This window comes from Strigops habroptila, chromosome 11 (genome assembly GCF_004027225.2).
Source record: "Strigops habroptila isolate Jane chromosome 11, bStrHab1.2.pri, whole genome shotgun sequence".
Classification (NCBI taxonomy): domain Eukaryota; kingdom Metazoa; phylum Chordata; class Aves; order Psittaciformes; family Psittacidae; genus Strigops; species Strigops habroptila.
In genome coordinates, this window is record NC_046360.1 from 10,874,798 (window position 1) to 10,886,862 (window position 12,065).

Here is a 12,065-nt window from a genome sequence, read left to right on the forward strand (position 1 = left end):
CAACGTCTGGAATGCAGCACCCCAGTTAGCATTACTAGTTCTCCATCCTGGAGGTCCAGGATCATTCTGAGGGCCTCTATCTCCACAGATTGTCAGAATGCCTTCAGCCAATAAGAGAATGTGCAACATTCTCTTGTGATTCAACAAGAGACGATGAAGGAACTGTAAATTTTCACAGAGCTTCCTAATATGCAGCTATCTTTTACCTGTTGATACTTATGGCTATAACAGATTTATCCACTGAACTTTATACTGCCTGGGAGAAGGGAATCCACCCTTCCAGCAGAGTATAGTCAGAAAGCTATTTCAAAACAGAATTTCATACTTTATAATACCCAGCAAAGATTAATTTTCCCAGCTTAATGGCAATACAGATAACCACGACCACCTGATCTGCATACTTCATAAAACCAGAAATTATTAAGGCACCCAGCAACTGCACCATTCTACAGAATACCTTTGGTCTCCATTGTGGGTATTATGCACCAGGTCAACAGCTACTCTTCAACTGCCTAGTCCAGAGATGTCAGAGACTTGCTGACTCACTTGCAGACCACACAATGCTCATAGATTTGTGACAAAGGGTCTGCACAAGACAGTACCTAGAACAAGAAAGGACTCCTTAGCTTTTGAATTAACAGTAAGATTGTGGTACTTCTATAAACAGGAATAAAATAAATAATACTAATTATTAACCAGCCAAGAGTGTTTCAACATAAAAAAGCAGTCTTATTGCCAAGTTCTACCTTGGGTCCACAGGGGCAGGTAAGCAGATCTGAGGGGAAGGAAAGGAAGCTCTTAAGATCTAGAAGACTAAAGCCCAAATGGATATTACTGACCAGAAGAGCCTTGCAAGGTTTACTTGCAAAAAGAGGAACTGAAAAACGAGGACTTACATATTGCCTGATGAAACAGAAGCAAATAAGAAAAAGTGACTTCCAGAATAGGCATTGGCAGATAGTAGTAATTTATATTAAGTACACGCTTCAAACTACTTTCAGAGGTCAAGCACCTCAAGATTATACAATAGTACAACATCAAGTATCTGTATTTTTATCTTTTTCAGATGTTGCATTGATCTTTCAATTGTCACCAACTTTACTACTGTAACAAAGGTAGTATTAAGTAAAAGATAAAATACATAAATACACAAATCTACTATTAAAAATTCTAATCCTACAGATACTTAAAAATAACCAGTGAACTGCTTTAAAAAGTATGATTAGTTGTTGTGGGTATTCAGACCAGTAATATTTACCACACAAATCAAAGTAGATTTAAATGAGAATTTACATGACCTCTGAGCTAGCTCAGGTGCCAGCAACAGTCTGGATACAGCGACATGTAACAGCTAACTTTTCCTGACATTCCATTACAGAAGTGTGTACAGAACCAATAAATATACAAATACACTAACTGCTGGGATAGAAGAAACAAAAAGAAAACAAACCAACCAACATAAGTTTTAGGGGCTAGACTGAAGTTAGCTAAAATAGAGAGGCATTCTTTAAGAGCAAATACTGCTTCTGTTTGAAGCAGGCATACATGAAATTAATTGGGATTTTCATGTGTAAATGTGATTCAATGTGGTTAGCACTTCAGAAAGTTTAGAAGAGGACAGAAGCAAATACAAGCCTCTACATTGGTATGACAAGTAATGTTCTTTACCGTGTTTCAGCTCCTGAGCAGAACTGCATTGTGACTTCTCTACCAAACAAATTACTAAATGTACCACCTTTGGAATCTCCACTTGAGCACAGGTGAGCAGTATCACATTCTTAGACGGCTGTGGGAGTTTTGGGGGTTTGTGGGTGTTTTCTGTTTCGGTTTTTTCCCTGCTTGTCAACATACTGTTCTGTTTGGTTTTTAGCATATGACACAACTCCTCATTAAACTTTCAATTAAATATGTTTTAACTCACCAGTGATGTGTTCGGTAACTCAATCTCTCTGCTCTGAACAAAAGACAGGACAGCTTATGTAGAGATAACGTCCCCAAAGCAGCATTTTATTTTATTCATTTAATTTCAAAACATTTAATTTAGAAGTCTGGCATCTCAGTCATCCATCTTAACATGGGCTAATATTGACAGAGTGTTGTCAGAATACACAGACAACTAAACAGCCAAAGAGTTTACAAAAAATAAATTCATGATTCTTCAAAACAACTGCAAAAGGTTACAAGTATCAAAACTCTCAGGTAGATGCACTGCATTAAAAGAAACTGTGCACATAAGTTAGAGGCAAAAAAAGAAATTGCTACTGAAACCTCACATTTCAAACAATTTATTTTAAACTGATGCACAGGGCTGTCATTTCACATCAGCTTAACTGTTCTCATTGACTGAAAAAAACTGGGGGTGGCTAATTTATTTTGCATGCACAAAATGTACTGCTTAACAGAACTGTCAGCTCATTTCAAACAGAAAAAAAAATTAACTGGAATCCAATTATCTTCAATCACTTTCCATTATTCGTTCCCATATTTTCCTATCAACAGGCAAACTGAAAATGCCTCATTTACTATGCATCTTTCTGCACTGCTCAAGTGCAACTAAGATAATAGGGCCAATAAACCAGTCAATCCATCAATACCCATGGAGACTCATCTGAAACTGCTTCTCAATAGTGGACAGCAGATCTGAACAGCTGTACAATACAGATATGCTTAGCACTAGATATTTAGTGTGACTGTGGCAAGGAAATATTGGTGATGATGGGGATGGCGAAGTGGATGAAAGAGGGATTGGAGGAAAGCTTTTTAATTATTGCCCTCTCCTGCTTCTTCATCTTGCTGATCACTCGTCCACAGAGTGAGGTTATCTCGAAGCAACTGCATGATGAGAGTGGAGTCCTTGTAGGAATCCTCATTTAGTGTGTCCAGCTCTGCTATGGCATCATCAAAGGCTTGTTTGGCTAAAAGGCAGGCCTGCTCAGGAGCATTCTGGATTTCATAGTAGAAGACCGAGAAATTGAGTGCAAGCCCAAGCCTAATTGGGTGAGTGGGCTGCATGTGCTCTTTGCTGATTTCAAAAGCCTCTTTATAGGCAGCTTCTGAGGCTTCCACAACACTGTTCTTCTTCTCTCCAGCAGCAACTTCTGCCAAATAGCGGTAGTAATCCCCTTTCATTTTCAGATAAAAGACCTTGCTCTCATACTGGAAGTCATTGCAGTTCTTGATCAAGTATTTATCTAGCAGAGCCAAAACATCATTGCAGACTGTCTCGAGCTCCTTTTCTATCTTCTCTCTATAGGCTTTAACCTTCTCCAGTTTCTTCTCATTCCCATCTGCCATAGTCTTCTGCTCTATGCTGCTGATGACACGCCAGGAAGATCGTCTAGCTCCAACTACATTCTTGTAGGCTACAGACAGCAGGTTTCTATCCTCATTTGAGAGAGGCTCATTCAGCTCAGTCACCTGAAAATACAGACAAAAATAAAATTTAAAGGGTTTGTCCTAAAGAAGAGCATGCAAACTTCTTTCAATACTTCCATCATGAAATATAGGCTTCTAAAGTTCTTCTAGATCCCACAATTCCTTCTAGACGGGAGTCAATTCGTAACAAAAGTTTAAGACTGTTTCTGCAATCAAGGCTTAAGAGCAAAAACCCCACAGTTCTGTTGTAACAGAACACATATTTAGAAGCCACTTCAAAGCACATTCACTGAATAAAAGCGATTCAGTCTTGTGTGATGGAGAAGCATTCACAGAAGACTCAGGTTTTTTTAACAAGTCTGCTATAATTCTGTAGACTACACACTTAGCAATGAATTTAAATGTACCTAGAATACCACTTTTATGAACTGGAACGCAGCACAGACACTGGAAACTGATGGAGTTCTTGCATTTTTTTTCCTTGCTGCTTGCTTTCTTTTGACAGCAAAGATGGAAGCGCTGCTGTCACTATGATTCAGCTTTGCATAGTACAAATGGAATTAGTGTTTCATAGTATCTTTCAGTCACTTAGTGAGCAATTACGCACTGTAATACAAAAGGTATCATCATTTCTAATAACTGGTGGCTGCAGACAAATTTCAGGGATAGAACATGAAAAAAACTGCATAAAAATGGATCAGGAAATCGAGAAGAGCCATGATCAACTCCAGATTCCCACTACAAAAAGCTAAGATAAAGGAAGGATAATAATTCTGAAACTGTATTTAGGTCTATATCACTTGACATGCTAATTTAGGGAGTAAAAACTACTAGACCTATAGTCACTTAGTTGTTCTGCTTTTGCGAATTTACAAATATGTCATTAAACTCACATAAATTAGGACAAAAAATGAAACTCCATTGTTTTAAGAATACTGTATTAACTGCATTAGAAGAAGCCACTAGAATTCTAAGGATACGTACTGTGGTGTAAAAGTAAACTTGTCCTTGCTCAGACACTGCTAAAATCATTAACTATTTCCCTTAAAATGCACATATTTACATGGCTTGACAAGCATCAGAATGCTCACAACCAAATACATTCTACAGATAATCAAGTCACAAATATTTACACTATTCTAAGACTGATGTAGCCAATGAACCATCCAATCTTTCCAAGTGCATCTTTCCAAGTCTGAAACATAACTTACATGAATTACAACTGTTACAGTGCAGATCTCACTTTCAAATTTCGGTTTTGTTCTTAAAACATTCTAAGTCAATTAGTTTTATCTCCAAATGCCTTTTCCCCATAGCTCAGGAACCTGCTCTGGACACTGCTCTGCCTGGCCCAATACAATTCCAGATAATCTACAGCGGGTGAAATGCCCAGCAATCAACTCCAATAACATCCCCACCATCTTCTTCACAGCTTCCAGTCAATGTCCTCGCAACAGTCCCTCCTCAACAGTCTCTGCTACGACCACCTCTATCATCTTCTCTAGTAAAGATACTAACTCCCTCAAGATGCAGAGGCTCAGCTAAGAGCTTTTTATTCCCTACAGTCTGTTGGAAGACAGCACTTGCTTTTACAAAAATTTCTGATTTCATCCAGTTTGTCACAAGACAAAATACAATCTTACTGGAATATTAATAGCCTTGAAAGTTTTCCAGGTTTTTTTCTATTCTATTGTCTCTTTTCTGGTGCTATTCATTTTTAATTGCAGAAAAAGCATCATAACACCTACCCCGAAAAAGCTGTTTTGTAATGCCCATTTGCACAGGAGCCATTGCAATTGCAGATAACCCACACCCAAAAAGCCTTTGACCTTCCCTAATCACAACCAATATCCAATGCGAGTGTTGATAAACTGCCTATCTGCAGAAATTTCTGAAGGTCACATTAACCAGAAGGAGATCTTGTAAAGTCTAGCATCAACTCTGCTAATCTTGTCTGGTACTAAATACATTTAGTATTAAAAGTACATCTACAGCACAATCTTTAAAATGCAGAGTAACTTTTGGAAGCATCTTCATCCTGTATTTAGACATGTCAGTTAAGGCTTTGTTGTTGCATCAGCTTAGGCTAAGTTTGCTAAAACTCTCAATAAACACCAGACTAACAGAACTTAACCTGACACAGCAAGATTGAGAAATAGCAGGAAATACTTAAGATTCATTCACGTAAAGCACAAAAGAAACAGCCCGGGGAAAAGCCATCTCAGGACAAACTGAAGAACAGTTGCCAATAGGTGGAAAAAGAATGTTAACTTTTAACCAAAACATTAAAGTATCCAAGAGATAAGATTAAGACTTAATTGAGAGACTATTCCAGATCACTACTAGACTGCTGTGTCATTTAATTCAAAAGACTGACTTAAACTTACCTTGAAACTGTTCCTTAAAGAGGAAACATTAACAGAGAAGCTAATTCAACATCCTTAGGAGATGTCTAGTAGCTTTAAGATGTATCAGAAGTTACTGATGCATCTTGGAGAATCAGCAACTACCATCAACTCAAGCCCATGGCAAGTTACTCCTATCCTAGCTAAAAATTGATGATGCTCTGTGTAGATATAGGTAAAAATCTTATCTACCTCTCTGGTGTATACTACAAGAAACTAGATTCAAGGAACAGCACGTGACCTTTATGGAGCTATCTACTGGTTTATCTATTTCCAATACGGGAGCAAAGTAGACACAGACAGACATGTTTCTCTTCACATGTGGATAAGATGTATAGAAAAAGAAAACTTGAAATGCTGAAGGAAGTTTTTTTCTTCCTATGTTCCATTCTACCTACAGCCTTTCCGTAATAGAAAAGATCTTGGGACCACTATAATTTACATTTTTAATGTCTTTTACATTTTAGATGTAGACACACTTTTTTATAATGGCTCTAAGAGAAACCAGCAGCAGTTAAAGATGAAAAGCCATTTGTAGTATGACTTCAAAATAGTATTTACTTACTCAGGTGTTACTCTATAATTTCCTTATGCAAACAAACCTCTCTCACACACCCTAAAGTCTGGGGTTATTTTCTGTCCTGAGACAGATGATGCAATTGAACACAAAGGCAATGATCTGCAGGCAGTTTTCATTCAGACTGACAGTCTGCTTTTTGTAACCAGAATACAGTCCAAATCATTTATTTCTATAATACTTTCAGGCATCTCCTCCTCTGCTTTATGCGCATTCTTTCACAGTTTACTGGGAGAAAAATGGGAGTATATAAAAGGAATTCCGACTACAACCTGGAATTCTTAACTACATATGCTGATCAGCATGGCAGTCCTGTATCAGCTCAGAAATTACTTCCACGTGTGCATTCCCACACAGATCATACCAAACTGAGTTACTTACATATAGAAAACACACCAAAGTGAAGGTTCCACAACGGACAGGAGATCAATGATGCGCTGCTGGATTACCTCGTAGAATTTGACCTAGGTCAACTGAATGTAAGTGATTATACTTGTGTTTTGTTAGCCAGAGCATGTGAGTCACAGCTAGAGCCAGTTCTTAGCAAGCTGCTGCAAAAATGACTGTACCCAAGCCAGTATAAAGTCAGGTTTAATGACTTAAAGTCTCCTGATATAAAGTTATACAGCCATAATTTCTGAACAAATAGAAAGCAGGCTAATGAATTTAAAACAGATCAGTTTCTTGCGTCATGTGGCTTCAGTGTTTAATACCAAGCACTGGAAGTTCATAGCTAGATTTACTGTATAAAATCACAATAAGGAAGTAATCTCACAGCAGGGAAGGATATCTTTTACATTAAAGACATCTCATTCCCCCTGCTACACATGAATACTTCATTAACCCAAAACCAGACGCTGATGCGAAGGAGAACTTGGTGACACAATACTGAAAATACGGAACATCCCAAACTTTTAAGCCCATTTATGTGCACAGATAAAGCCTACATATTAAACTAGAACCTCATGCTATTTTGCTTAAAAAACTTTAGATCCTTCTAAGATTTGAATTTATTTCACACAGAGTAATATGATTAATTTTAAAATGATACCTCTCACATAATTCATCTTACCAATTTTAAAGTGTAAATGACTCTCTACCAGCTATACTAGAAAAGCAACATAAATTAATAGAGGTCCCGAGCACTACATATCAGGATTAATACTTTCTCAAAGACTAAAGGTTCATACAGTTAAGACGTTTATTACTGGAATGATCTAAACCCAAAAGTACTCAATGCTGCATTCTCAAGTGAGAACCTTTAACACACTAAGAGCATTATCTTTCCCAGTGTTGAGAAGCAATTTTGTATCTACTGTGTAGGGTAATTTCAAATAGTTGGAATCCTGGAGCAGCATTTAATGCAACAACAATGCCACACCCCCTGGAAGAATGCCATTTCGTACAGGCACATTTCCATACAATTTTATTCTCTATTAAAATAATTTTATCTGTTTCATTTGCCTCTCTGTCTACACATTATAAGCCAAAATACCAGAATACTTCCAAGAAAAAGGTTTAGCAGCAACAAAAAATTGTATTATTGAGCAGTAGTTTCCTTATTTAAGCTGCAACTGCTGCTGCATCTGGCTTTTTTTAGAACTGACAGGACTGAAAAATCAGTGTTTCTCCAGCTTTATGCTGACAGCTGAAATGGCAGTCCTGTCATACTTCTTCCTTTGGTGGCAGTCTCAAAAGTCATGCAAATATGCTTTTGCTAGAATAGTCTTTGTTACTTTATGTTTTAGGAGTAACTATCAGGCTGTGGCTATATTGCATTCTGTAGAAGTGTGGTGATAAATACCTAAAACTGAAATTAATAATTCACATTTCTGTTTCCACTGAAAGCACACTACTGTCACATAGCACCTTTAAAAACCATCAGCTGTTATCTTCAGAGATTTTTATATTTTTTAAAAAAGAAACTCTTCGAATCAAGATATCCTGCATTGAGAATAGATATCCGAGTTAGAACACTGATTTCCTGTTGAAGGAAGTCTAATGTCTCTGGAGTGCAAGGAGATTATTTGAATATGATTCTATATGGGTAAAGTGGTCTCTCAGTAGCTGTTACTTACAATCACTGACATAGAAGGAAACACTAGGTGTTTGAGAACAGCCAGCCACATAACAAGGTTTCACAGGAGCTTACGCTCAGCCAAAATCGACTGCAGACACTGAAGAGTGTTCTGGAAATCACCATGTTAGAGCAAACACCTGTGAAAGCCAAGTAACCAACAGATGCTACATTACAGACATGCAACAGTGTAGGAACACTCCAAAAACTGTTGCCTTTTAAACTCAATTTTACTTTTTGTATTTAAAGTATCTATAACAGAATGTTTCATAAATGCTTAAGACTCAAGCTCATCATCATACAACTTGAGAGTAGAAATAGCATTATAGACGAGAATACTGTGATTCAAGATAAGTGAAAACTGGAGAGTAATTAGGACAGTTTAAAAAGACAACTGGACATACACACTAGTTACATGTACTTTACTTACATATTTCCTGAAACACAGCAACTGTAATCTGCTTCACATCTGTTCAGAGCATCACACATACACTACAGCTTTTTATTTTTCCAAATACTGCTGAACTATCTACTATCTACAGCTAGAAATAGTCTTCTAGAGCAGCAGTGGATTTCAGTGGTTTCTCTGCTTCACCTTTTAGAACTAGCAATTGAAACATTTGAGATTAACAGAGCTGTTTGTTACTACTGCATTATATGTATCAAGAATTTGTATAGTGCCTCTGATACTGAGATACTCAGAAGCATTGCTGCTTTAGAACTGGATGGTTGTAGTATTTCTAATGACACAATAGCAAGAGTGAATGAGAGCAGTAAATAAGTGTCTTTATACTGCTCTCCTTTAAGGGATGTGACAATCATTACAGCCCCTGAACAAATTGATTCTTACAACAAAAATGTGAACCCCATATGAAGCTGCTCTTCCAAACTAAGATCATCTCGTCTTTAAACAGGTGTACTCTCAACGGGAACAATTCCTCTTGGGGCCTCCGGTGTTCACAAAGGACAGATCAGCAAGAACAAACCAACTGTAATCAGATACAGCAAAGACATTGCTAAGCATGTACTGGCATTAACATTACTCTTAAAAATCAGGTTACGCGAATACTTCAGTTTTAATAAAGAGACTAGACATCGTAAGTTTGACCATTCTGCAAGTTTATTATGTATCAGTACAGACAGATCAGTACAAGTAATTTTCATTGCTTGGTTATGGAAAGAGCTGAGTTGCAAGTGTAACTTATTGCTTAAACACATGTCAGTATTCAGCTGGGTACAGAATGCACTGACAATCTGTGACCCTACAAAGCAGCAGCAAAAATGTAACGTTAAAGCTTGGGAAATGCTCTCTGTGTGCCCGGTAGCTTTTATACCCGGATGCAACCACTATCTTTTGAGTCAGAGTGCTGATGTTTATGGGTGAGGCCTCTATTCTTGCGTTTATCGCAAGGCAAAAGAAACGTCTAGAAAAGGAAGGGGCTCCTCTTGCCGTGCGCGGTTTCCCCAGATACCCCCAGCCGCTGGCATGTCCTGGGCTGCCCCAGACGGGAAGACGCACCCCAAGGTCAAACCCGTCATCCCCACCGGGGGAGGGGGAACCGGGCGCCAGGACGGGCCCCATCTTGAGCAGGGGTCAGAGAAAGAATCGACCACGTTCCCGCCGCGACGAGCAGAGAGGCGGGCAGTATTCAAACTGCTGCACTGCGCGCCGGATTGGCGGCGGTGGGGAGAGAAGCGAGAGGAGGGCATGGGGACAGCCACACCCCCAGGGCAGGGGCGGCCGCGGAGCGCGGCACGGAGCCGTTACAAGGAAATGCAGGAAATGCGAGAAGAGATACATTTTAAAAGGGGACCCAGGTCCAGTTTGAACCAGCTGCTGTTTGCCCCATCTCTCCCCGAGGCAGGTAGTAACGGGCACCGCCCCACATGGCCGCGAGGTGTCCCGCCGGGAAGGTCCGGCTCTTGCTCCCGCCCTCCTTTCTTCACGGCGACGGGTGGGACCTGGCGGCTCGCATCCTCCCCGGGACACAACTCCGCCTCGGACCAGCCCGGACTTCCTTCCCCTCCCTCCCCCGCCAACTACCCACCCTACACACTCCTCCCCGGGTATGACCCACAGCCGCCACGCTACCAGCCCCACTCACCGACTTCATGGCCGAAGCCATGTCGTCGTATCTCTCCGCCTGCTCGGCCAGGCGGGCTCGCTGAAGCAGCTGCTCTCGGTCCCCCATAGCCGCTTCCGTGGTGGCTGCTGGGCTGGGCACTCTGCGCCCCTCAGAGAGAGAGGAAGGGAGGGGCGGGGATGAGCGCCTCAGTACGGGCGGGTGGTGCGAGCCGGGAGCCTGCACGGAGCCGCCGCCTCTCGCTCCCTCAGCGGCCGCCGGGCTCGCCTCAGCCGCCGCGCGCTCGCTGCCTGCCCTCCGCGGCGTGTGCAGCCCGCGCCTCTCCGCCCGGCTCGGAGCCTCGCACTGCTGCCGCCGCCTGCGCCTGCGCGCTGGGAAGGCAACGAGGGGGCGGAGCCGAGGGGACTGCAGGGGAGGGGAGGGGGCGCCGCTCCCCCGCGCTCTATTTCTAGGTGACGTCACTTGCTATAAATAGCCATACCGGGGCGCCGGCTGGGGGAGGCGCATGCGCGCTGCGAGTGCTGCATTCTCCTGCTGCAAAGGTGGAGGTGGGCGGTGGGCGGTGGGCGCGGGCACTGCGGAGACGGGAGGGAAACGCCTCGGGGCGGGCTCAGCCACCGGCTGCCTGCGCGCCGTGACACGGTCGTGTTTCATCCCGCTGAAATGAACGCGTGTCGTGCCCCAGCCGCTTTGGAACGCTCCTAGTTGTGGGGGTGGTAGGCACGGAGCAGTTCTGCTACCTTGCCTGAGAGATGCGACTAGATTAAATCTTACTACGTGTTTTAATTTGTAACAGTCAGGCTCCGCTTTCATACATTGACAGCGCACCAGCCCTGCATAAAAATCATCTCAAAGGGAAGGCATTGCACAAATGACTCCAGAAACACGAGTATCCATGTTACTCATCTCTTACGATAACACATAGATTAACTTTTTCTATTCAACCCGCAGCCAGCACTGAAACATCACTGCACCACTGCACATACGGGAGTTGCTGTGCATCGAGTGACAGATCCACTCCCCATCCAACAGCGCATCAGAGCAGCGCCCCTATCCATTGAAGCTCACCTCTGTGCTCACCCCCAAACCAGAGGGAAACAAACATGTTAGCATACACCAGAGGCAGGGGCCCAAGGCTGCTCCCACTCACGACGCTACTCTGGCCATCCTCAGCACTCTTGCGCTGCTGCAATCCAGTAAATCCTGTCCATTGTGTCAGCCAAAAGTTTTTAGCCTTAACTCTAGCATTGCTGGCTTTTATGTGTTAAGCCCTCATGTCATTTAAAATAAATGCTGCAGCTAGTTTTAAAAGGGATTAGATGAATATTGCAGATGGTTTTAAAGGATGTAAATATTATGACAAATAAGAATAAATAGTAACTCTATGTAATAAAGCATGAAGGGTAAAAATGACTTGGGAAGTTAGAAACCGAATGCCAGCATGTTCAGGAAGCAGGTCTGTGCAGCACTGCAAAGCACACTGCTGCAGGTACATACCAGCAAGCTGAAGGCCACCTCTTTCCCAACGGGATTTTATTGTCACTGTT

The 12,065-nt window shown here is 41.6% G+C and overlaps 1 protein-coding gene across 1 annotated transcript; it reads right to left on the minus strand.

Annotated features, from left to right (window-relative positions):
• Nucleotides 1-1,980: 1,980 nt before the first annotated feature.
• Nucleotides 1,981-10,970, minus strand: YWHAH (tyrosine 3-monooxygenase/tryptophan 5-monooxygenase activation protein eta). Its single transcript, XM_030501996.1, has 2 exons — nt 10,540-10,970; nt 1,981-3,417 (listed from the first exon to the last, which is right to left on the minus strand). Exons 1-2 carry the CDS (start codon nt 10,624-10,626, stop codon nt 2,761-2,763), a joined length of 744 nt encoding a protein of 247 aa, XP_030357856.1. The 5' UTR covers nt 10,627-10,970; the 3' UTR covers nt 1,981-2,760.
• Between the last annotated feature and the right edge of the window lie 1,095 nt (nt 10,971-12,065).